Source organism: Thamnophis sirtalis, unplaced genomic scaffold, assembly GCF_051295495.1.
Source record: "Thamnophis sirtalis isolate CommonGarterSnake01/CBP01778 unplaced genomic scaffold, rThaSir2_p1.2 scaffold_3, whole genome shotgun sequence".
Lineage (NCBI taxonomy): Eukaryota > Metazoa > Chordata > Lepidosauria > Squamata > Natricidae > Thamnophis > Thamnophis sirtalis.
In genome coordinates, this window is record NW_028261383.1 from 4,656,173 (window position 1) to 4,682,527 (window position 26,355).

General features: G+C 39.7%; 2 protein-coding genes across 2 annotated transcripts; one reads left to right on the forward strand and one right to left on the reverse strand.

The window, feature by feature from the left end:
* Positions 1-7,909: 7,909 nt before the first annotated feature.
* Positions 7,910-12,283, forward strand: LOC148047051 (G protein-coupled receptor family C group 6 member A-like). The gene is made up of 3 exons (XM_087707755.1): positions 7,910-8,116; positions 10,645-10,771; positions 11,982-12,283. Exons 1-3 carry the CDS (start codon positions 8,000-8,002, stop codon positions 12,236-12,238), a joined length of 501 nt encoding a protein of 166 aa, XP_087563881.1. The 5' UTR covers positions 7,910-7,999; the 3' UTR covers positions 12,239-12,283.
* A 7,398-nt stretch (positions 12,284-19,681) lies between these two features.
* Positions 19,682-25,076, reverse strand: LOC148047052 (vomeronasal type-2 receptor 26-like). The gene is made up of 5 exons (XM_087707705.1): positions 24,915-25,076; positions 22,914-23,726; positions 21,665-21,895; positions 21,150-21,276; positions 19,682-20,583 (listed from the first exon to the last, which is right to left on the reverse strand). Exons 1-5 carry the CDS (start codon positions 25,074-25,076, stop codon positions 19,682-19,684), a joined length of 2,235 nt encoding a protein of 744 aa, XP_087563831.1.
* Positions 25,077-26,355: the final 1,279 nt, after the last annotated feature.

Here is a 26,355-nt window from a genome sequence, read left to right on the forward strand (position 1 = left end):
TACTAGAACTTCTGTTTCTGGTTTGGCCCACTATTCTGTCCAGGAGCAGTGGCTGGGTCGGCTTCACACAACCCTTTACTAGCCTAGGCACCCCAGGTCAAGTCTCCTCAACTACCCTGCAGGGACAGAAAGTCCCAATGCAATGGGGTACCCATTCCTGGGGAAAAAGAAAGAAGTGCTCAGCTGCCCCATGGGGACTCAGCACCCTCAGAATTCCCACAACCTGCCAATTCTACCGTCCAGCCAAGGCAGGTCTGTCAAACTGGTGGCCCATGGGCCAGATGCATCATGCATAGGACAAGCCCACCCCAGCTCCATAAAAGCAAAAGATTTCACGATATGTCACGATACGTCAAGTGACTCAATCAAGTTTGACACCCATGATCTAAGGTGCATATATCAATGATCCTCACTGCAGATAAGAAAGATAAATCCTCAGCTATCAATCCAGGTAAACCAGGAGTACAGGAGTCCTAACTGAACCTTCAAACCACTTGGAAGTGTCCTTTTTGGGGTGGCAGGAGGTTGCACAAAGCCTCACATGAGGGAATGTGAAAAAGGCCCCACATAACCATGTGTATCATATAAACAGAGGAAAAACCAGGATGTTCCCTGAAATCAGGATCTGAATGGGTGTGGCAAGAAGTCAAGCCACATCACACATCACACAGTGGACACCATATAATTGGTGATTGACAGCCCACTCTCTATTTAATAAACTAAGAAAGTCCAAAATAAAAAGGATATGAACATGGATTTTCTGTGTGTTGAACTATCTTCCTCCAGCATCACTTCCTGAAAAAGTCCTAACAGGAAGGACACCTCAGGGAGTGTACTTGTTACTTTTCATTAACATTTTTTCCCTCTAGCTCTTCCTCCTCAGGTGGCACCCTGGAAGAAGTTCAGAAGCCCCAAAGCACAAATTGCCTCTCAATGTGATTGTCCCCATCTGGGTCTGTGAGACTTCTTCTGCTACATCTCCAGCGACAGCCTTTGATGTAAACATGAGATTGAAGCAACTTGAAAGGTATTTTGCATCAGAAAAGGATAAAGGCTTTGGGTCACACTCTTTGTGGCACAATTTTTGGGAGAGGGCAGTGGGCCTGCTCTTGAATGTACCTTTCTCCCCTTTCCAGATGATGCTTGGTTTGTCTCTATCTGAATCAGGAAAGCTACTGGTATTTCCACCTTGTTAAAGTGCTTTGAATTCTTCTTTTTAGTTCTTATTAACAAATGGGAAGAGGGTTAATTCAGCACCATAATTTATGGATCTCCTGTTTCTATTTCTGATGCTGCTGGTATCCCAGCCAGTATCCGGGAAGCTAAGAATGAAGTGCCAGCTGATTTTGGAACACCGTAAGGGAAAGCAACTATGGAACTATTTCAAGCCAGGAGACCATCTTATTAACATTGTCACCACGGCAGCAATAATATCGCATAGAATATTGCCTTTCAACAAGGCTCCTTATGATCATTTTTACTTGTAAGTCATTCAAGGTGATGGAATTGCATTCCCTCCTTTTGCAATTCTAACACTCTCCTTTCCTTATTAATGACTTACTCCTATCTTGCAAAATATGTCTAATTTATTAAATAATTTGATGATGATGATGATGATGATGATGATGATGATGATGATGATATACTTGTGACAAATAAATCCTGCTCAGCCTTTCAACACTCACAAAAATGAAATAGTGATGGGTGAAGATAGACTTTTGTTTTGAATCAGTATTGCCATAAGAACACAATGGGGCAATGTAGAAAAAGAGAAATATTTAAAACCTTTGCTGTTAATGTTAATGATGATAACTTGAACAGTTTTTTTTACAGTAACTTAGTTACAACTTACGGTGATAGTAGAATGTTAAACTTCATTATCGCCATTCATGGAATCAACAAGAATCCACAGCTTCTGCACAATCTCACACTGGGCTACAATATCCACGACAACTATTTGAGTACTCTTGGCACTTCAGTTGCCTTGCTTGACATGCTCTCTGTTGGAGAAGCCAATGTTCCCAACTACAGCTGTGGTAGGAATGACAACATTTTGGGTCTCCTTGATGCAACTTTTAGGGATAGTTCCATCCAAATGTCAACATTACTAGCCACCTACAAAGTCCCACAGGTTTGTGTGTGTGCTTTGTCTGTCTGATAGAGGGTGGTGATGGGTGAGTGATTGATCTAATGATATCTTCTGTGTAGAATTCAAGAGTGGCTTTTCTCCATGGCCATTGTAGAGTCATGGCTCGAGATTGGGATTCACAATGATCAAAAGAGACACATCCTCTCAGGACATCATCTCTATTGCTTTGATGGCTTCTGCAACACAGTTGTAAAGGTGTTGAGAGGGTCAGTGTCCAAACAAATTGTGTTAAAAATGTGTGGGTGTGATGAAAATATAGTAATATTTTGTGGATGTGATTTTATCCAAAATAATTATATTTTCAGTGGTGAAATATAAGATATAAATGTAAGATTTGTGAAAAGAACCCCAATAGATTATTGCATCTATAGTCAACAAAAAAAAACTCATGGCTACAGAGTGATTATTTATTAAATAAATTTCCAAGCTTATTAGCCGGCATGTCAAATAAAATTTATCATAAATTCTTAAAGAGCAATAGAGTTTCTGGAGAGGATTTACTACTGGCTGAACTATTCAAGAAACCTCCTGAATGGTGGGCTATTGGCAAATTTAGTCCCACTTATAAATAATACCTGAAATATCAAGTTAGGTTAAAGATAGCAAAAGTAGTTCCAATACATAAACATTGAAAGAGGCACCTACACATTGCAAGCCCATGAATCTAATAGTTATTGTGGCTAAAATAAATGCTAGTTTTCTTTCAAACAGGGCTGAGTGTGGATAGATGGAAATTATTGCAGAAGGCTTTAGGCAGAGTGAAACCCCGACTGACTAGTGTTTAATTTCAACCATCAAATTTTCTAAAAAATATGTTAGGTGGAACAACAATTTGCTATCCTTATGCTTCTCAGTGCACCATCTGACATCTTAGGAAGGATCCTGAAATACAGGCGCCTAAAGTGCTAAATGCATATTATAACACCTTTTAATATGCTGATGATATGATACGATATTATTACCCTAGTGCTTAAACTGTAAAGAAAACCATAGTTCTCCAGCTTCCTTAGCCCCAACTATTTAAAAGCCAAAGTTACTCCCCTTGCCCTTATGTGGAACTGACTTTTGGGTAAACAGATATCATATGTGAACAAACAAAACCACAGCATCTTGGAAGAATCTTCTGTGCTTCAGCTACTGTCCTCAGAGCTAAGCTAAGCTAAGCTGAGAATTTATACAGTTTGTCTGTTGTCTATCATAAATAGTCTGAATAATATTATTCAGTATTATATAAGAACCACGGTGGCGCAGTGGTTAGAGTTCAGTAGAGCAGGCCACTTCTGTTGATCACCGGCTGCCAGCAGTTTGGCAGATCGAATCTCACCAGGCTCAAGGTTCTCTCAGCCTTCCATCTTTCCGAAGTTGGTAAAATGAGGACCCAGATTGTTGGGGGCCATAGGCTGACCCTGTAAATTGCTTAGAGAGGGCTGTAAAGCACTGTGAAGCGGTATATAAGTCTAAGTGCTATTGCTATAATATTCAATCATGTTAAATTATGTATTTTGTGTTCCTCATCTTAATATTACCTAATGGCTAACAAGAATACACTATTCTAATAAGTTCACCAGAACCAAATTGAATTTATTAAAAGCCAATATGTTGGACTTCATAGAAGCCTAAAAATAACACAGCATTCTTAATTGCTTTTTCAGATCAGTTATGGAATTGTTTCAGAATCTCTGAATGATAAAAATCAATTTCCCTTTTTCCATTCAATGTTCGTCAGAGAAGGGATTCAATACCCAGTAATTGTCCAAGTCCTCCTCCATTTTAGATGGACCTTGATTGGTCTTTTTGCTTCAAACACAGAAAAGGGAGAGAATTTCATGAGGACTTTTACTCTCCAGCTTGTCAAGAAAGGGATATGTGTTGTTATATCACAACAATTGTCAATGACGACCTCTACAGCATCCCTCAGGAAAGCCATCTCTAAGTGGAGACAAGTCAATGTCTTTGTTCATTTAGCAGAATATGATCCTTTGAAGGACCTAATTCTTCCATTCCATTTAACCCTTAAAGATTTGCCAGGACACATTGAAGGGAAAATCTGGATCACCACAATGTTGGGGAAATTGATAGTGGGATGGGATAAAATTTACAGATACATCCATAGTTTTTGGTACTTTGGTTTTCAGAGAAGAAAAAAGCCAAAAGATGATGCCTATGAATCCAATATCTTTACAAAATACCAATTTTCATATCGGTCTTTTCGCTGCTCTTTTTCAAAGCATGTCTATTCAGTCAGAGGCCAGAGAAGATGCATTCAGATAACACCACTGGTGCCCCATGAAAAAAGAAAAAAGACCCAGATTCCCAAAGAAAGACTTATTTACGTTGTAGTTGAAACTCTGGCTCATGTCTTGAATGCTGCGTATTCCTCCAGATCCCAGAGGAGAAGGAAGGAGAGTGAAAAGAGATTGGGGACTACAAAGCTGCAGTCATGGCAGGTATGGAGGCCCCAGAAGGATCCATAAAACTAAGGTCCTTTGGAGAAGACATCCCAAGGAGGATAAGGGGAAGCATCTCAACCTCTTATGCTACAAAAAGCCAATAGTCCCAAAGGTGCTTTTTCAAGAGGTAATTGAACTTTTTTTTGTTTTTCCTTGAAGACATTTTGCTTCTCACCCAAGAAGGTTCTTCAGTTCTGATTGAAGATTCTTCTAACCAGTTGTCCTCTCAATCCAGAATGGGGGCTTTGCTGTCTTCAAAAGGGTGGCCTTTGTCTTTCAAATGCAGATGGGCTGCTGAATTTTGTGCTGATGGGTTTGTTCTCCTATGTTGTGCCACGTGTTTGTGAAGTGATTGTTTATTTATCCAATGCATAGATCTGCATGTCTTACTGCATTCTACTGCATAGACCTCAATGACTCACACAGGGAGCACTTATGGCTAGATGAGTACAAGGAATATAAATCCTTCCTTTCTCCACCATTCAATCAGAACTGAAGAAGCTTCTTGGATGAGAAGCAAAACATCTTTAAGGAAAATGCGCTCTACACGGGGCTGCCCCTGAAGAGTATTTGAAGACTGCAGTTGGTCCAGAATGCAGCCGCGCGAGCGATATTGGGTGTACCTAGATACACCCATGTTACACCTATCCTCTGCGAGCTGCACTGGCTCCCCATTGGTCTCCAGACGCGCTTCAAGGTGCTAGTCGTTACTTTTAAAGCCCTACATGATTTAGGACCTGGCTACCTGAGAGACAGCCCCCTGCCATTTACCTCCCAGCGACCAATAAAATCACACAGATTGCGCCTCCTCCCGGTGCTGTCGGCCAGTCAATGTCGGTTGGCGGCTCCCCGGGGGAGGGCCTTCTCTGTAGCTGCTCTGGCCCTATGGAACGATCTCCCCATTGAGATCCGGATCCTTACTACTCTTCCGGCCTTCCGTAAAGCTGCTAAGACCTGGCTGTTCCAGCAGGCCTGGGGCTGTTGATTGTATCCAGCCCCACTCTAACAGTATGCATGGTGTGAAATTTTAACCATTGTATTCTTATTTTTTTAACTTTTCTATTTATATGGGTTTTTGTCTTGTCTGTAAGCTGCCCAGAGTCCCTGTGGGAGTGGGCGGCATACAAATGTCAATAAATTCAATTCAATTCAATTCATTTCAAAAACAAAGGAAGCCCAGTTGCCTCTTGAAAAAGCACCTTTGGGACAACCATGACCTGAATGATTAAGAATGTCCATAGTCAAAAAGCTAACAGGACTGGCCAACTTAATTGCTTGGGAGATATTTTTTCCAATAGCTGATATTGTTGCAGAAAATGACAGGCTTTCGACTTCTCAGGATACAGGAAAAGTTTATTTGGCAGCCAGGTTCAGAAAGTTAACCCATGGCTAGCATTGCAAGTTCTGAACCACCTTCATTATCGAAGCACACATTCTTATACATTCTCAAAGGCAGCATAACACGGAAACACTTAACTCTTTTCTTAGTGGCTACCTTGAGGAGAAGGCCTTATAAGGTGATGGGATCTTACTTCTCCTTTTGTTATAGGTACTGAGTACGTGTCTCTAAGCGAACTTTCGCTGAGCCTTGTGGTTTGGACTTTTGACATAGAGATGTTGGCTGGAACATCTTGGGTTAGAGAATGATGACATTTCTTTGAAGCAAGCTTCTAACTATCCTTTTTATGCCATGTCTTCATTCTATATTTTTAATCCATATTTTATTCAACTTTAATACCATGGCATATGAAAAACTGCTAATTGAAAATTTGATAAATGGAATATTTATTGGTGATTAATAGCATAGAATTTGAAATTCATACATTTGAAGGAGAGCCTGCGACCATCTACCCAAACTCTTCCTTCTGCCAGAATCAGTTAAACCTTCTCTGTCTGATATCTGCTCAATCTTTGCATTAAGACAATCTGTGAAAGGGGGACTGAACTTCTCTTGTTCACTTGCTTAGCTCTAACCTTTTCCCACCTTTGATTATGTTTTTCCTCTCATTTATCCATAATCTCCTCTCATGTGACTGAGTTTATTTTTCCATGTCCCACACTCCAGAATAACAGTGAATAGCTGTTAAGCATGCACATACACACACACACAAACACACACACACACACACACACACACAAACTCTTATTGGAAGGTTGCTGAATCCTCCTTTCTCCAACTCAAAGATTGTTTTAATGCACGCCTGTCCAACTGGTGGCCCAAGGGGCAGATTTATCGCATGCAGGCCACAACCACCTTGGCTCTACAAAGACAAAAAATGTCACCATATGTCATTATATGACACGTGATGCGATTGAGTTTGACACCCATGCTTTCATGAGAAGAATTCCTCCCAGATTCTTCTTATTGTCAATTCCAAAATGGCTAAAATGATATTATTTTTCCACTGGATTTTACCTATGCACCTCTCCTTATAGGAAATGGCGAATATTTACTTTTTCTGGAAGATTGGTATTTTTAAACAGGGTCAAAATAGCTTGTCTAGGCCTTCATACAAATCTTAAATGACAAATTTATGAATTATCGACTCATCTGCCTCTATTAATGAATATAAGGTAGAATAGATTGCCAAAGAATTCAAGCAAGTTTTCATCCCATCCTACCGTCACTTAAATAGGTTAATGATCACATCAGGAAGTGATTCGTTAATACTTTTGAAGAAATCAAGTTACATCACCAGCATTCCTGCAATCTATTAAGGAAGTATAATGATATGTGAGAATGATTTTTGGGGGGCTGAAGGAGAGATTCTGCATATGGAATTATTAGAGGGGGGAAACCCCTAGCTGCATGATAGGCAGAAAACGAAACTGAGAAAGGTTCCTTCTTGACTTTTCAGGCTGTAAAAGGAATTGGTGGGAGTTTGTGAGATTTGTAATTTCAGTCTTGGAAGAATCGGTTAATATATTAAAGTAGAATTAACTTATCTCGTTGTGTTTTCCATCTGCTCTACTTGGGAGAAAATTAACCTGATAATTTTTTTCTTGACAAATCTATGCTTTCTGGGAATCACTCTGTTGTTTTGAAAGAGTGAATAAGCTATAGAATGTTCCCTATAATTAACAAGTTTTTGTCAATTATTTATTTGGTCAATATACAGTATATATTGGTCAATATAAAATATTATATATTTTCTGGTGTTTTAAAATAGTTGTCACACATGTCCCCCTCCCCCCAAAGCATATTTGCAAGTTAGAAAATTTTAGAAGTTAACATGTGAAAAGACTTTGTGGGATAAGAAACTAAGATTTCCACTTTTAGGTTTCTGAGATATTTTCATTTCAGTTCCACCCCTTTCTGAGGAAGAATGATTTTTCCAATCTTTCCCATCTGAAATTATATTTCAACCAAAATGGTGATCTACTAGCAGATCTGAAGATCATGAGCTTGTTGATGTACCCCAGGAAGCATCCCACTGAACAACAGCTGGGGAGTTTTGAAAGACAGAGACTTATTATCGACGAAGATGCTCTTTCACAGCTAAAGTTGCTCAACAAGGTAGGAGAAATATTGGGACCTTTTCTCTATTTTCCAAAGCCTACTCAACATACTACAGTATGTTGGTAACAGTAATAGTTTACTAAGGTGGATGAATTTCAACTGAGAATTAAATGTGAAGATTGGCACCCTTTGACTGTAGTATTTTTAGGTGGGTTGAGAGTCTTCAGTACACTTGACCACAGTGTTCTTCAGATGTTATACTTTGTAACGTGGTTGATTTATGGGACGTTGGTTGACTATACTTTTCAAGAAACAGATCATGGTCCTTTTTTGTCCCCTCTTCAATCTGGTATCTCTAATAAAATGTGTGAAAATCCCTTAGATGCTGGGGATTGTGATTCTGATAGCATTGAACTCACTTCTTTCTTGGCTACATTTAGAAAACAACAAAGCAACTCTGTTGACCAGTTCTTGAGTTCAGGTTAAAACTAAATGTAACTCAGTCAAGACTATTGTGTTTTCTCAAAAATCAGATAGGGTCTTATTTTCTTTTGGCCCCCAAAATATGGCCTTGGCCTTATTATTGGGGGGGGGTATTGTTTTGGGGTTGCTGGCCAGCTGCTCTCTTACGATCAGGCTCCCAAAGAGCCTGAGGGGTGAACGACTGTGATATGCTGTCTCAGCAGTGCAACAGAGCAGCCATGAGGTGACCATGCTCAGGAAAAGCCACCTGGCAACCCACCTCTCCAGACGGGCAAAGCACCACTCATCGACTTAGCGGTATCCAGAAGGCACCAAGCTGGGGGAGACAGGGGGGAACAGACACTCACACGGCTTGGCGCCTTCAGGATAGCACTGGGTCAGTGAGTGGTGCTCTACTTGGCTGGAGAGAGGTTTGTGCAGGCACATGTTCTGCCCCCCACTTGTGCGCTTCCCAGCTTCACTATGAACAGGGCCAGCTCTCCCTGCAGGGGCAGGGCACTGCCACCGCCACTTCCACCATTCCAGCACTGAGGATGGCTTCTTCTGTGGCTTCCAAACACCAGAAGTCCACTGCCAAGTTTTCTGGCAGTCTTCCCACAACCATAAAGTCCATTCCCAGAGTGGCCATTGCCAGAAGACTCTCTGCCCCAGCTGCCGGAAGACTCAGCAGCAGACCTCCAGGGTTTGGAACCCACAGAAGAAGCCATCCTCAGTGCTGGGATGGCAGCACCACCGGTGCCCTCATCCTGCAGGGAGAGCTGGCCATGGGCTGTGGTGAGGCTGGGAGGCGTGTGAGTGGGGGGGAAAGCAGACACTCATGCAATGTCCCTCTCCAGCTGGGCAGAGCATCACTCATTGACCCAGAATTATCCCAAAGGCACCAAGCCACTCAAGTGCCTGTTCCTTTGCGGCTCCCATGACTTCATGACATTGGGATACCAATAAATCAGTGAATGGTGCTCTGCTGGCTGGAGGGGGGGTTGCCAGGCAGCTGCTTATCAGTGTGGTTACCTCATGACTGTTGTGTTGCACTGCTGCAACAGCGTAACATAGCTGTTCACCCCTGAGGCTGAGCCCGGCTCTTTGGGAGCCCGCTCAAAGAAAGCAACTGCCCAGCAACCCCCCTCTCCAACCCAGCAAAGCACCATTCACTGACCTAGAGGTATCTTGAAAGTGCCAAGCCACACAAGCACCTTTCCCCTGGCTCTCGCAGCTTGGTGCCTTCAGGATACCATTTGGTCAGTAAGTGGCACTCTGCCTGGCCAGAGGTGGGATTGCCCAAGGGGCTTATTTTGGGGGCAGGGCTTACATTTTTGTCCACCCTAAAAATCTGACATGGTCTTATTTTCAGGACATGTCATATTTTTGGGGAAACATGGTAGATGGAGGTCCAGGTGGTCCCAATGAGAAACAAGTTTTGGCACTAGGATTCAGCTTGTCCTGGTTGGAGATAGTGTCTCTTAAAGGGAAGGTCCATAGTCTGTTATCTTTTTAAGCCTTGGACCTTCTTCCTAGGAGGTCCTGGTCAAAGTTAACCATGAGTCACTTTCACCCCACTGGGATAGAGCAATAGGATTTCTGCTCCTAGGAAGGAGGTCCAAAGCACTGAATACAATAATCATAAGTGAATAAAGTTTTGGCCCAGAAAATTGATTGCACTGAAACATGACTTTGGCCCAAAGAAGAGACTACTTGATGTCTAAAGCAATGAGATAACTTTTGGGGAAAAAATACTCCTTAGATTTTGCCTCTGGATTGTAAGGATGCATGTTTATAAGGAATTGAGGAGTAATCCAGTGGTTGGCACTCAGTACTTAAATATTTTCTAAAATCTTTTTAAATCTTTTCCATCCCTCAGATTTGATTATGTAGAAACCACATAACCACATTGCTTGCAATGTGATATGCCAGAAGCAAAAGGGAAGAAGTAAAGGTAGAATCTGTCAGTAGTTGTGTTTCTGGAAACTATTAGGAACTGCTTTCAGATTTCATATTTATGTAACTGGAACTCAGAGACAATTTGGCTAATACTCATGTTGACCAAATTTCTCAATGGATGATGAATCCTAACATATTTTTATGTGCCCTGTTTTTCTTCTTAGTCTCTGCCTCAATCCAAATGTGTGGGAAATTGTCATGCTGGATTTTTCAAGAGAGCTCGTGAAGGAGAGCCAGTCTGCTGCTATGACTGTGTTCCTTGTCCAGAAGGGACCATCTCTATTCAGGAAGGTAGGTAACTCTAGAGGGCAGGATACTGGATTCATCTTGATCAAGGAGCATGACATACAAGATAGGTTGTTCTTTATTTTCAACCTTTTCTTCCAAAAAGCAAGGAAAATCAAAACATCCTGAAGAATGGGAATGGAAGAGATAGAAGTATATGGTGCATTCACTTCTGCTAGAGGCAATCTCTCTCCTATTTTTTAATTTGGAATTATTCTTTCTTTTTTAAAAAATAGAATAGAATGGAATAGAATGGAATTGTCAGAGTGCACACAGTGTAACTATGTGAGACAACCCAGAAGCAAATACAGTAAACAGACGTTCCTATTTAAATAGTGATGTAACAGAAAGGCTCCCACTACACTAAAATTCTGGAGATTGATTCTTTTCCTTTGTGTGTGTGTGTGTGTGTGTGTGTGTGTGTGTGTGTGTGTGTGTGTGTGTATGCTCCCACTTATCATTTCCTATGGCTTTGCTGTCTCTTGGTATCAGCTGGCACCGAAAGAAAGTATTTCTTGAAATTCAAAAGATGAGACTATATAAGAAAGATTTCTTTCTGTTTTCTCAGATACTGAAAAGTGCACCAAGTGCCCAGATGATCAATATCCAACTGAGAAGCGAGTCCAATGTATCCCCAAAAGAATAATTTTTCTATCCCATGAAGAGCATCTGGGAATTATCCTGGTCACCTTTGCCCTACTCTTCTTCCTAACAACAGGGTTCATTTTAACCATATTCCTTAAATACTTAGAAACCCCCATTGTCAAAGCCAACAATCGGGACCTCTCCTTCATCCTACTAATCTCTCTCCTGCTTTGCTTTTTGTCCTCCTTTCTCTTCATTGGACAACCAAGGAAAGCCACCTGTCTTCTCCGACAAACCGTGTTCAGCATTGTTTTCTCAATAGCCGTGTCTTCTGTGTTGGCCAAAACAATCACAGTAGTATTGGCCTTCCTTGCTACGAAACCAGGGGACAGAGTGAAGAGATGGTTGGGGAGGAGCTTGGCCAATTCCATTATCCTTTCTGGTTCTGGTGTCCAAACATTCATCTGTGCCCTATGGTTGGGAGTCTTTCCCCCATTCCCTGAATCTGACCTCTACTCCCAACCTAGAGAGATCATCCTTCAATGCAACGAAGGCTCCGTCACCATGTTTTATATTGTCCTTGGCTATATGTGTTTCCTAGCAGCCATCTGTTTTTTGGTGGCTTTCCTAGCCAGGAACCTGCCTGGGGCCTTCAATGAAGCCAAGCTGATCACCTTCAGCATGCTGGTCTTCTGCAGTGTCTGGATCTCCTTTCTGCCTTCCTATCTGAACACAAAGGGGAAATACATGGTGGCTGTTCAAGTCTTCTCCATCTTGGTTTCCAGTGCTGGACTTCTGGGATGCATCTTCTTCCCCAAATGCTACATTATCCTCCTGAGGCCAGATCTGAACACAAAGGAACATCTAATGATAAAAGTTGGGAAATGATATTAAAATTGTTTCTGAGGTACATTACATTTAATTTTTCATTGCTGTTATTAGGCTTGTATGCTTCCTTTGCATCACTTTGACAATTAAAACTATTTAAAACTAAAGGAAATAAACTTATGAAATGTGTAAAACTAATGAAATTAAATTCAACATAATTAACAAATGGTAAAATAAATGAATTACCATATTTTTCAGACTATAAGATGCACCTAGCTTTTTTTTGGGGGGGGGCAAGAAAAAATATCTACCTCTGCCTCCCATCAATTTGCCTCCATGCAGCAAACAGCATGCTTCAGTTTCTATTTCAGCACAAATACTTTCAAAATCATTTAATCAGAGGAAAAATGGCTCAAAATCAAAAAAATCCACTATGTGAAAATCCCGAATTGGCTATCACTGACAGAAAGGACGACTCACCCAAATTTTATAGATTTGAACAAAATGCTAAGATACAAAGACTTAATTTATAGACAGGGAAAATTAAAAACAATTGAAGAATTGGCAGATCAGAACATGAAAGTTGACTGGCTAACTTATCTTCAAATCAAAACTAAATACAATAAAGATACTAAATTATATGACATCGAAACAGAACCACACAAATTGGATAAAATTATTCAAAGCTCAGATAGTAAGAGGATAGGGAGAATATATAAATTCCTCCTGAAGTATAAAATGGAAGAGGAAATTGTGAAAGAACAAATGATAAAATGGGCGCAGAACTTTGGCTATAATATTGAATTAGACAAATGGGAAATGTTTGGGAAACAAACTTAAAAATGACACTATCAGTTGCATACAAGGGAAACCAGTACAAAATGTTTTACAGATGGCACCTGGCTAGCTAAAATCTTAACAAATACCTCCCCAAATTGTTGGAAATGCAACTCAATACATGGAACATATTACCCTTTATGGTGGACCTGTGAGGAGGCTAAATTTTTTTGGAAAAGGATCAAAAATTGGCTGGAGGCAATAACGGGTTAAAATAGAATGGAAACCTGAAGTTTTTTTATTAGGAATTATGTCTGCAAAATACCAAAAATAAATCCAATATTTAATACTACATATAATTACAGCAGCAAGGATTGCCTTTGCCCAGAAATGGAAAAACAAATTAATTCCAAGCGAAGATGAAATAATAAGAAAGGTGATGGATTGTGCTGAAATGGACAAACTAACTAAAAAAATCCAGGGAAAAGAAGAATCAGAATTCTACCAGATATGGGATAAATGGTATAGGTGTATGGAGGAAAGAAACAAGAATCAATGAAGGAATATAACAAAAGTCAAAAAATAATAGTTATGACTAAAATAAGAGGGTTAAGAATGGTGAAATCCAAATGAAATACAATAGAAGGGGAAATAATATAAGATGAGTGGTATCGATTGATAATTGCTATTAGAAAGAACATTCGTATTGTATTGTGTAAATGTAGTATACGTCTAAGTTTTGTGTGTGTGTGTGTGTGTGTATTTTTAAAAATAATAAATAAATAAAAAACAAATGGTAAAATAAATGAATTACCATATTTTTCGGAGTATAAGATGCACCTAGCTTTTGTGGAGGAAAATAAGAAAAAAATCTACCTCTGCCTCCCATCAATTTGCCTCCTTGCAGAAAACAGCAAACAGCCTGTTTCAGTTTCAGTTTAGACTGATTAGCACAAGGAAAAAAATATCTGCCTTTGCCTTCCAGTAATTTGCCTCGTTGCAGTAAACAGCATGCTTCCGTTTCAATTTCAGCACAGCCTGATTAGCACAAGCAGCTTATTTTTTGGTTGGATCAGCCTCCCAGTGATCAGCTGTTTCAGGCTGCAGGGATTGCCATTGGCTATTGCTGCCTTCACGAGTTCCATTTTTGACTTCAAATCCTCGCCACCTGGAATGGGTGGGAAATGAGGCATGCAAAGGCCGCCTACAGAAAATACGTGCTTTGAAAAAGAACAGTAAAAAGACTGATCTCCAAAGGGTGATTCAAGAAAGAATGTGGATTAAAAGGCATAATTCATGTACCTTTTTTTCCTGAAAACCAACTGTCAAGATGCTATTCACATATTTAAGATATCCGTCATTTCTCAGTGGATATAGTCCAATGAGTGTTGTGACCCAGACTTTCCTTTCAATGGGCCCTGGCAAACATATCAAAGTTAAATGGAAAGGAATAATTCTGTCCAAAATGGCACCATATTCTATGTAGTGAAGAAAGACATTGACTTGTCTCCACTTAGAGAGGGCATCCCTGAGGAATGCTGTATGTCCAGTTTTGGATAACTGTTGTGCTTTAACAACACAAATTCCACTCTTGACAAGCAAAGGAGTCAAGGTCCTCATGAAATTTTCTCCATTTTCTGTGTCAGAAGCAAAAAGGCCAATCAAGGTCCATCTGAAATGGAGGAGCATTTGGATGATTCCTATGTAGATGATCCCTTTTTTGGGGAAAAGCCAATGATAAAAGGGCAATTGAATTTTAGCGTTGAACGAATCTGAAAGTAATTCAAAACTGATCTGAAAAAACAATGAAGAATACAGTGTTATATCTGAGATCAGAGCAATTGATACACGTAAATGAACCTGCTAGTAGATGATACCACCATTGGAGATACTTTTGGAATAGTAAAGATGGTAGAAAGAGCTTTACTTCTCTTCAAGTCATTTACAATATACAGGTGAAACTCAAAAAATAAGAATATTGTGCAAAAGTTCATTTATTTCAGTAATACAACTTAAAAGGTGAAACTAATATATGAGATAAGACACATTATATGCAAAGCAAGATAGTTCAAGCCATGATTTGTCATAATTGTGATGATTATGGCTTACAGCTCATGAAAACCCCAAATCCACAATCTCAGAAATGCAATCAATAAAACAAGGATTGTACATGGAACAATATCGGACCTTTGAAAAGTATAAGCATGCATATGTACTCAGTACTTGGTTTGGGCCCCTTTTGCAGCAATTACTGCCTCAATTTGGCATGGCATGGAAGCTATCAGCCTATGGCACTGCTGAGATATTGTGGAAGACCAGGATGCTTCAATAGCGGCCTTCTGGTTTTCTGCATTGTTCAGTCTCATGTGTCTCATCTTTCTCTTGGCAATGCCCCAAAGATTCTTTATGGGATTCAGGTCAGATGGGTTTGCTGGCCAATCAAGCACAGTAATTCCATGGTCATTGAACCAGGTTTTGGTGCTTTTGGCAGTGTGGGCAGATGTCAAGTCCTGCTGGAAAATGAAGTCAGCATCTCCATAAAGCTCATCTGCGGAAGGAAGCATGAAGTGCTCCAAAATCTCCTGGTAGACGGCTGTGTTGACCCTGGACTTAAAGAAGCACAGTGGACCAACACCAGCAGGTGACATGGCTCCCCAAATCAACACAGACTGTGGAAACTTCACACTGGTCTTCAAGCATCTTGCAGTGTGTGCCTCTCCATTCTTCCTCCATACTCTGGGTCCTTGGTTTCCAAATGAGATGCAAAAGTTGCTCTCATCAGAAAAGAGGACTTTGGATCACTGAGCAGCAGACCAGACCACGACTCAGAAAAGCAATTCTAAAATCAAGTCATTCTCTCTTCCTATAAGGATCAGGCACTGAATGTGAATGATCACTTATAAAAATATGGAAATGGGCCGGGCAGAGGCAACTACAGCCGATTCAGTAACTACTTTAAATTAAAGTTGGTATTGAAGTGATAACTCAGGATTAGACTTGAAAGATGATCCTGGACTTTTTTCCAATAGTTTTCCTACCCCATCTGCCTTGAAGAAATCACTTAAGATTTGCAGATGATATTGTTCTCTTCTCACAAGATTCAGAAGAGCTACAAAGAAACATACAAGAACTGTACAAAGCAAGAGAACCACTTGGCTTAAAAATAAACCTGAAAAAGAGCCAGGTTATGTTCAATAAATTCACCAGCCAGAATATTTTTTTGTATTTGGAGGAGAACTAGACATAGTATACTATTACATATACCTTGGCCTCAATGGAAGGAGATACAATGAATGAAATTGAATGGCATGTTAAATGTGGTTGACAGGCATTTCACAAATTAAGCATAATTTTCAAGAGCAAACTCCCCCCATGCCTGCAGAAAAAAGTTTTCAGTCAGTGTGTGCAACCTGCTCTAATCTACTGTATGTCAGTGAAACATGGACACTAACCTCACAATCGATACAAAAGCTATGGGAGTGGCACAAAGAGCCATGGAAAGGTGAGCATTACAAGACATTGAAAGCTCAGCATTACAAGACAAGATAGAAAGACCTGCACATGGATTAGAAATCGAACAAAAATATATAATGACATTAAGAGTGTAAAAGAATGGAAATGGAAATGGGCTGTCATATAGCAAGAAGAACTGATGGCAGGTGGATGAAGGTAATAATAGAATCGTCCCACTTGATAAAAAGTGTCCACAAAAGAGATCTAGAACAAGATGCATCAATGACATCAGTGAGTATTGCAGGTCCAGTTGGCAAAAGAAAGCTCAGGACTATATTGGTTGGAAACAGGAAGAAAAGGCCTTCACCCTGCAATGGATAGACAATGGTTAAGATGATGATGATGATGATGATGATGATGATGATGATGATGATGATGATGATGATGATGATGAAGAAGAAGAAGAAGAAGAAGAAGAAGAAGAACTACTACTACTACTACTACTACTACTACTGCTGCTGCTGCTGCTGCTGCTGCTACTACTACTACTTCTTCTTAAGAAAAGAGGATAAGAGGATATTTTTTGTGAAGTTCATACTTTGCTAGTAGAAAACACTGAGAATCTCAGATAAAATCATTTAGAATTAGGACTATTAGAATTAGGATTATTAGAATTAGGATTATTAGAATTAGGATTATTAGAATTAGGATTATTAGAATTAGGATTATTAGAATTAGGATTATTAGAATTAGGATTATTAGAATTAGGATTATTAGAATTAGAATTACAGAATTGGAAGGGACCTTGGAGATCTTTTAGTTAAACCTCCTGCTTAGGCAGAAACTCCATACCATTTCAGACAAAGGGTTGCCCAATATTTCCTTTAAAATGTCCAGTGTTGGAGCATTCACAACTTTGGATGGCAAGTTGTTCTACTGGTTAATTATTCTAATGGTCAGGAAATTTCGCCTTGGTTCAAGGTTTCTTCTCTCCTTCATTAGTTTCCATCCATTGCTTCTTGTCCTGCCCTCAGGTGCTTTGTAAAATAGTTTGACTCCCTCTTATATGTGGCAGTCTCTGAGATATTGTAATACTGCTATCATGTCACCCCTACTGGTCCTTTTTCATAAGACTAGACATCTACAGTTCCAGCAACCATTCTTTATATGTTTTAGCCTCCAGTTCCCTAATCGTTGTTGCTTTTCTCTGCATTATTTCTAGAGTCTCAACATCTTTTTTTTTTACATTGTGGCAACCAAAACTGGTTGCAGTATTCCAAGTGTGGCCTTACCAAGGCATTATAAAGTGGCATTAATACCAGAGGTGGGTTGTTCCTGGATCATTCCTGAGGCTCTGCCCACCCACCCGGACGCTTCTGTGCAATGGCAGAAGCACATTCATACGTCCGAACCAGTAGTAAAAAAATTGGAAACCCACCGCTGCTTAACACTTCACGTGATCTTGATTGTATCCTTTTTTAATGTTGTCTAGAATTGTGTTGGCTTTTTTGGCAGCTGCAGCACATTTAAATGATTGTCTACTATGACTCCAAGATCCCTCTCACAGTTACTACTATTGAGTGAGGTGCCAACTATACTCTACCTGTGCATTTTGTTTTTCTTGTCTAAATGTAGAATCTTATTTTTTTCACCATTGAATTTGATTTTGTTACATAGCGCTCTATTACTATTTACCTACTTTTTTTTTTAAATTTATATTGGGAAAAAAGATATATAGATATAAAGCAATATATAATAAAACATTTAAAATGTTCAAAGTTAAACATGCAGAAATTAAAATAAGAAAAAGAATATAGTAAAGTGGGGAAAAGTATTATGTATATTATTAATAATCGCTGGTATACTAATAAATGACATTTAGTTTAATCAATAAAAATATTACAATAAAAATGTATTGCAAAGTCAAATACTCTGTACAGTTTTTTGGTGACTTTTTATCTCCAATCTCTTGACATCATTTTAACATTGTTAGCAACATGGTGTATCTTAGTCCATGCTTTGAATAACTTCAAGATTCCCACTCTGAAAATATGTTTAAGTTTTCAATAGAGTTTCACGGGTTTCACTCTTGTAATGGATCCCATCGAATAAGAGAGCATCTCAGGTGTCTTTGAGACAGAGAAATAGTCTGGTCCACAATGGTTCATTAAAATGTACATATATTGGAGATTATTGTCAAGACAGAATCCAATGTCAAGTCAAAAGAAATCCATAGGATAGTCCTTACTTAATACTTGGTGGAATGTCAGACTCACAGACTCCAAACAAAGACTGAACATCAACTATTCTTGTAATTCAGATACTAATCAAGTTTTGAGAATTGGGGAAAAAAATAAATCTTGCTCATAGTTTTTGATAGATATGCAAAACTGAATATGTCCCCATGGAAAGGCTGGTAGAAATCACACAAGAATAGGCAGTTTTTGTATTTAATCAAACAGAAAACATATTTAAACAAATCATTAAGATAAATACTTTAGTTCCTAAATTACACTTTTTCCTGTCCACTTGGACCAAAAATGGAAATTGGTGTCTCAAAATCAGATAAACTGAGGAACCCACAATCATTTCTTAGCCTCAGAGAGGCAATGATTTCTTGACAGCAAGGAATAAAACATAGAATGATAGAGCTGGAAGGGACCTTAGAGGTCTTCTAGTCCAACCCCCTGCTCAAGCAGGAGACACAATACAATTTGGACAAATGGTCATCTAGCATCTTCTTGAAAATTTCCATTGATGGATCACTTTACTAACAATGTTTCCAGCCTACACCAATGTTGGTGAACTCCAGATGAGATACAACAAGAAATATCAAACACAGTATAACCTACATTCATTTTATTAATTTTATTTTCCTTGTTTAATTTCATTTAGTTTTACATTTAGTTTGCCCAGATATAATCATACATTGTTGTGTTTTTCAGTGAATGTGTCCTGAAGTTGTAAGGTGAAAAGGATTGTTGAATTGTAAATAAAGTAGAAGGAAAAGATTTAAAGAAAAGTAAGAATAATTCCTGGGAATAAAAACCAAAATCTACAGAATAATATATTTTGAGGCCTATGTTTGTAAAATATCATTTGGAAGAGTCTTCTATTTTGTTTTTATCACCATAACTCAAATTAATCCAGAATGGTAGAGAAAAAGATGGAGGTTAAGTTTTTAAAATGTAAAATACAAAATAAAATTGTTTTGCCATGAAGAATACTAAATTATCATCTTAAATTACAAACAAAATTGCATCCCCAGGATTCTTATTTGACTTTTAATATAAGCTGCTCCTTTGTGTTGAGATCTGGCCTCAGAATAATTATATAGCACTTTGGGATGAAGATGCAGCCCAGTAGCCCTGCACCAGATGCCAAGATGGAGAAGACCTGTACAGCCACCATGTATTTCCCCTTGGTGCTCAAATAGGTGGGTACAAAACTCACCCAAACACTGCAGAAGACCAACATGCTGAAAGTGATCAGCTTGGCTTCGTTGAAGGTCCCAGGGAGATTCCTGGCAAGGAAAGCCACAATAAAGCAGATGCCAGCCAGGAAACCCATGTAGCCCAGGGCTACATAAAACATGATAACCGACCCTTCATTGCACTGCAGGATGATTTCTCCAGGCAGAGAGTGCAAGTCAGAGTCAGGGAAGGGGGGAGAGACTACTAACCATATGGAACAAATGAGAGCTTGGATCCCAGAACAAGAAAGGACAAGGGAGTTGGCCAGAGTCTTCCCCATCCACCTCCTCATGGTGTTGCCTGGTTTTGTGGCCAGGAAGGCCAACACTACTGTGATTGTCTTGGCCAAGACTGAGGAGACAGCAGTTGAGAAAACGATACTGAAAATGGTTTGACGGAGAAAACAAGCAGCTTTCCTTGGCTGGCCAATGAAAAGGAAGGAGGTCAGGAAGGAAAACAACAAGGAGATGAGGAGGATATACGAGAGGTTTCGATTGTTGGCCTTGACTAGTGGAGTTTCCAAGTGTCTTATAAAGATAGTTAAGACAAGCAGTGTGACTAAAGACAAGAAGAGGACAAAGGAAGTCAGGATCATCCCCAGAGGTCCTCTGTATGATAAAAAGGTTATGATCTTGGGGATGCACTGATCTTGTTTCTCATTTGGATGCTGATCCTCTGGACATTTGATGCACACTTTTGCATCTGCAAATAAGAGAAATGAGATAAAAATGATTTATCCACTTCCTGAAATGTTGACATTTTCTGCTTCTGTCTACCTTGTCCACCACTATCATCTCTGCATCATGTAAAATGGGTCAATTCCATAGATTTTGCTTTATATATTTTCTGAACAATCAATTTCATTCAAAGCTGCCTTTTCCTGAAAATCTTATCTACTTTAAAATATTATTTTTCATGTGGCTGTGTTTTTAACACCTTTCTCTAAATGTCCCCTCTTGAATTTGTGGACAAACCTTGCTGAAATAATATCAGCATTGAATGTGCAAATTTATATCCTTTTTCATGTAAAGGTTCTCTTTTAGTAATACTGCAAAGGTGATAAAAGGAAAAAGAAGGACTGGATGGAGAGCTGTCTTGTTCCCAGATGATTTCTCGCAATTTACTTTATGAAACTAGTTCTGGATCTTAAGGCAAGGAGGACAAAAATGAAAGACCCCCATCTGAGAAATCCGACTCTCCCACTGAACACTGTGAGAGACCATGGAGACCACTCCCACTAGTGGTACTTATCCTTCAAAGCTACTTACCTTCCTGAGTGGAGATGGTCCCTTCTCCACAAGGAACACAATTGTAGCAGCAAAGGAATTCCCCTTCCCGAGGTACCTTGACGAATCCTGGATGGCAGCTCTCCACACACTTGGATTTAGGAAGAGACTAAAGGAAAATAGAAGGAACATCAAGGACAATGTGTATGAAATGTGTGGGGTGTATTCTTGTTACTTCTGATAGCCAGCTGGTGGCTCTGTCTAAATTGACCCAGACTTTGCTGGACAGAGATGAGTTATAGGACCATCTGTAGGGCCCCTGGCATATGGAAATATGGTTCTCAAGGCAAAGGAGTCTGAAACATTTGTAAGTGCAGAGCAAGAACTCTTGGAAATAGTTCAGACAGACACCTCCCTAATTCATTGGAGTGTCAGAAGTGGAAGCAGAGCAACAGAATCAGTCCTGAAAGATAATGCCATTAGAATCAAATTTCAAGAGAGCAGTTTTGGCCTTCCTGTGAAGTTTTAAAGAACTGGAGAATAAATATATGCTTCACCTGGTTGAGCCATTTGGGGGACACCATTGCATCCTGGTCAACAGTAAACATGGCTTCTCCTGATCCTTGTCTTGCTAGGCTTCCAAATTTTGACCGGAAAACTGACTTGTTGGGAAACTGGATTGAACTCATGATATCAAGATCAGCAGCCAACTCTCCACTCTGATCCAAATATAATCTATCCAATGAGTTATTGTATAGCTTGAAAAGGTTTTGCAGGAAATGATGAAGCTGAAATAACAAAGATGAGAGGAGAACACAGAAAACAGGACAGGAATACTTGTAAAGTTCCAAATAGATACTTAAAATAATGCTTATTATTAGAAGGGATTTCTGTACAGGTGCAATTGACCCAATTAATGCCTTTATTAAGGTTACTTAAAATTACTATCTGAGATCTTAAATTGACTACAACAGTCCTGACAAATGATGAAGGTCAGTACTTGTGGGACCATCAATCTTTCCAGGAAATGCCTCAGTTGCTTCTTGACCACTTTCTTCTTCTGAAGATGGAGGAAGGAACCAATGAAGGGAAATAATTTGTAATCCAATTTTAAAGGTTCCCCTCACACATATGTGCTAGTCATTCCCGACTCTAGGGAGCGGTGCTCATCTCTGTTTCAAAGCCAAGAGCCAGCGCTATCCGAAAACCTCTCTGTGGTCATGTGGCCAGCATGACTAAATATCGAAGGTGCACAGAATGCTGTTACCTTCCCACCAAAGGTGGTTTCTATTTTTTCTACTTGCATTTTTAAAATGCTTTCGAACTGCTGGGACAAGTAACGGGATTTCACTCCATTACTTGGCACTAGGGATTCGAACCGCCAAATTGCCAACCTTTCTGATCAACAAGCTCAGCATTTTAGCCACTGAGCATCTGCATCCCTTACATGCTTTTGAACTGCTAGGTTGGAAAAAGCTGGGACAAGTAATGGGAGCTCACTCCATTACTTGGCGCTAGGGATTCGAACCGCCGAACTGCCGACCTTTCTGATCGACAAGCTCAGCATCTTAGCCACTAAGCCAATGCATTGACAGAAGAAGCTTACTCTCTATTCAAATTTTAATGAAGGTCTGAAAAATAAAAGTAGAGGAAAATTAATGGTAGCTGGAAAGAGAGCCAGAAAGGAGAAAATGCATGCAGTTAGTCCAGAACTAGAATCAAGAAAGTGAAATCTCTCAATGAAATAATGAACTTCCAATTTTTTTAAAAATAGAAAAGAATGGTACCACAGACAAAAGGGAATACCTGCCATGACTGCAATTGCTGAGCAGCCAACCGATCTTTATTATCATTCACTTTCCTCTTGGATTTGTATGAATACGCAGCATTTAAGGCTCTGGCCACACTCCAGATGGAGCGATGGATGATGTAGCTGTCCTGAGACAGGATTCTTTCAGTCTTCTCCTGGGGCAGAGCTTCTATATCCTTATTCTCTGGGCATCTTGTCCAGCCTTTCACAGACAAGCCATGCTTGAAATAGGAGCAATGAAACACTTTGTCCATAAAGTCTATGGCAGAATAATAAATAGATCTAAAATCGTTATGTTTGGCATTTCTGCCATTCTGGATCAAGAAGGAAATATAGCCATAGATGAATGGAATAACCTGTGAATTATACTGTAAATCGGAAGTAATATCCCACATAGCTGAAGTGAGCCAGACTTTTCCAATTGTGGCTTTTGTGCAGAATTCAAATATCTTCTGCACAATCATTATTCCCATTATGAAGGTATCAATCGCTGCGAAATAAACAAAGACATTGACTTGCGTCCATTTGCAGAATTGGAAAGGATCAATACGTACTTCATTGACAGCCACAGGAATGCTTTGCGATAAAACCACACAAATGCCATTCCTGATAAGCAGAGGAGTCAAGCTTCTCATGAACCTCTCTCCTCCATCAGAGACTGGTGCAACTAGATTAACCATTGTCCACCTGAAATGGTGGAGCAGTTTGATAATTGTGGGGTACTGAGCTCCTTCTTTGGGGACCATTCGATAGAAAAAAGGGAAAAGAGATTTATCACTCTGAGCCTGTGAAAGAAAAGTATAACTGATCTGAAGAAAAAAGAAAAAAGTGTAGGTTTATGCTGAGTCAAATTCAAGCCAAAATAATAGCTGAAATCTATGGTAAAAATTATGTTTCTTATACAATAGTGGAAGACACCTCAATATTTCTGAGTAGATTATTTTCAGGAGATAGTTTGTATAGTCTATTCACAGGCTGCACCTCCTCCCACACAACCCTGAGTTTGAGATGTTACTTCCACAAATTCTCAAATGCCCAGTACTCTTCAATATCTTCATAAATGATTTAGATGAGGGACTAGAAGGAGAACTTAGCAAATTTGAGGATGATACTAAGCTGGCAGGAACAGCCAACACCCTAGATGATAGGCTCAAGATCCAGATAGATCTTGACAGACTTTGAACACTGGGCCCTATCTAACAAAATGAAATTCAATGTAGAGAAAAGTAAAGTCTTACACTTAGGCAGGAAAAACAAAACATATGTAGACTGGGTGAAACCAGGCTTACTAGCAGTAACTATGAGAGGGATCTTGGAGTTGATCAATTAAATATGAGCCAGCAGTGTGCAGCAGCAGCCCAAAAAGCCAATGCAATCCTTTGTTGCATTAACAGAGGGATTCAATCAAGATCAAGTGAGGTACTAATACAACTCTGTAAAGCCTTAGTAAGTCCACACCTAGAATACTGCATCCAGTTTTGCTTACCACACTATAAAAAGATGTTGAGACTATAGAAAAAGTGAAGAAAAGAGCAACACAGATGATTAGGGGACTGGAGGCTAAAACATATGATGAATGGTTGCAAGTACTTGGCGTGTCTAGTCTAGTGAAGAGAAGGACCAGAGGAGACATGATAGTAGTCTTCCAATGTTTGAGGGGATGCCACAGAGAGGAGGGAGTCAAGCTATTTTCCAAAGCACTCAAAAACCAGATAAGGAATAATGGATGGAAACTGATTGGGGTTGGACTCGAGGTCCTGTAAGGTACCTTCCAACTCTGTTAATCTGTATATCTGTCTAAATAGGAGAGACATAAATAGAAGAGTATTTTAGGTCTGGCCATTGCTCTCTGTATGGTTCCAGAGTGTCACTCTGATTGCAATAAGCTTCATATTCAAAAGCTTCAAAAGCTGACCTCGACACACACACACACACACACACACACACACACACACACACACACACACAAACACACACACTGAGAGAGACATACAAACCTGTGGAATTTTATAAATGCCCAACATATTTGGTATCTGGATGGAAATATCAGCACTGGACCCATCCAAAACTACTAAGGGTCTGTTATGATTTCCACATCTGTAGTTTGGAATATTTGCCTCTCCGGTAGATAGCAAATCTAGCAAGGCATCTGAAGTCATGATTGGGTTGAAATGGTTGTCATGGAGGTTGTAGCCCAGGGAGATGTTGGGTAAGAGCTGGAGATCCTCATTGATCTCCCAGAAGGTAAACAGGAAGGAGAGAATTTTCCAGCGAAACAGGGGTGCTTTTCTGCAAATATATACATTTTACACCAGCATTAATGATTAATCATTAAAGATTTTTCTGCAGTGACCCCTGCTCTATGGAACATCCTCTCTTCAGAGATCAGAATGGCCCCAACCTTAGTAGCCACTACCTGGCTGTATTGCTAAGTGGTATCTTGCTCCTATGTACATTTAATCTATATGTTTCTCTTGTATATGTTGTTGTAAGGGTTTTTTTTGTAATTGCAACAAATGAATGAATGAATGAGAGCTCATGTTTATACATCTGTGATGATGTAGCGTTTGTCTGTGTCAACTTGTAAAGTATTTCTATGTCTTTTAATCAAGTTGATATTGAAGGAAAGGGGGAGGACACACGCCATGCATACCGTTGACTAGAGTCGCATCTCATATTACTACTGCAGGTTTGTGAGGCATGAAATGTTGGAACCTGCTGCAGCACCTCGTTGGCGAATGTGATTTATGACACAGGCTGAGGGGAGGGGAGAAACAGGGGTAAAGTTCAGCCATAATTTCACTGAGGTTAGATCTGACTCCATTCGGGTATTGTCAAGATGTTGTTCCTAATAAACGACTGGATTTCTTTTGAAACTTGGCTTGAGGCTTGTAAGTTAATTAGGGCATCTTTCAGAAACCTGACAGTCTACATCTTGCAAATCTCACCAGCCAGCATGTCAAATTTCATGTCTGCATATACAGTAGTAAATAATCAGCCCCACGGTTTAACATCAACACAACTATCATTTCCCCAAAACCTGTGTGAAAAGCTTTCTGAATAAAAACCATGAAGGTACAAAGAATAGTGAAAACAACCATGAAATAAAATGCATTAGATAGCATTTAGAAAGGAAATGTATTATAAAGCAGGGGGGGGGAACCACTGTAATATAGTTCTTCAAAATCAGAAAAGGTGCAGTGTAACAACGTCGGGACAGTCAGGTGAAGAATGTCTTTGAATTATCCTGTAGGGATACCTAGAAACTGCTTATGTTCTCTGATGGAGAGGACAAGAAAAAAGTTGAGCCAGGGACATCCAGGGATGATAGTCCTAGAGAACGTGATGCCAAGAGTGTGTAACACACCTCAATTGTGCATTGGGATGGAGTTGCAGCTGGTTCATTTTTGGCCTCCTCTCTGGGCAAAAACACTGAGA

Coding starts and splice junctions, on each gene's coding strand:
- LOC148047051 (XM_087707755.1), top strand. CDS start 8,000: ATGAGCTTGTTGATGTACCCCAGGAAGCATCCCACTGAACAACAGCTG. Junction 8,117..10,644: donor AGCTAAAGTTGCTCAACAAG/GTAGGAGAAATA, acceptor TTTTCTTCTTAG/TCTCTGCCTCAATCCAAATG. Junction 10,772..11,981: donor GACCATCTCTATTCAGGAAG/GTAGGTAACTCT, acceptor TGGCTTTCCTAG/CCAGGAACCTGCCTGGGGCC.
- LOC148047052 (XM_087707705.1), bottom strand. CDS start 25,076: ATGACTTCAGATGCCTTGCTAGATTTGCTATCTACCGGAGAGGCAAAT. Junction 23,727..24,914: donor GCATTTATAAAATTCCACAG/GTTTGTATGTCT, acceptor TTTTTTCTTCAG/ATCAGTTATACTTTTCTTTC. Junction 21,277..21,664: donor CCCCCAAATGGCTCAACCAG/GTGAAGCATATA, acceptor ATTTTCCTTTAG/TCTCTTCCTAAATCCAAGTG.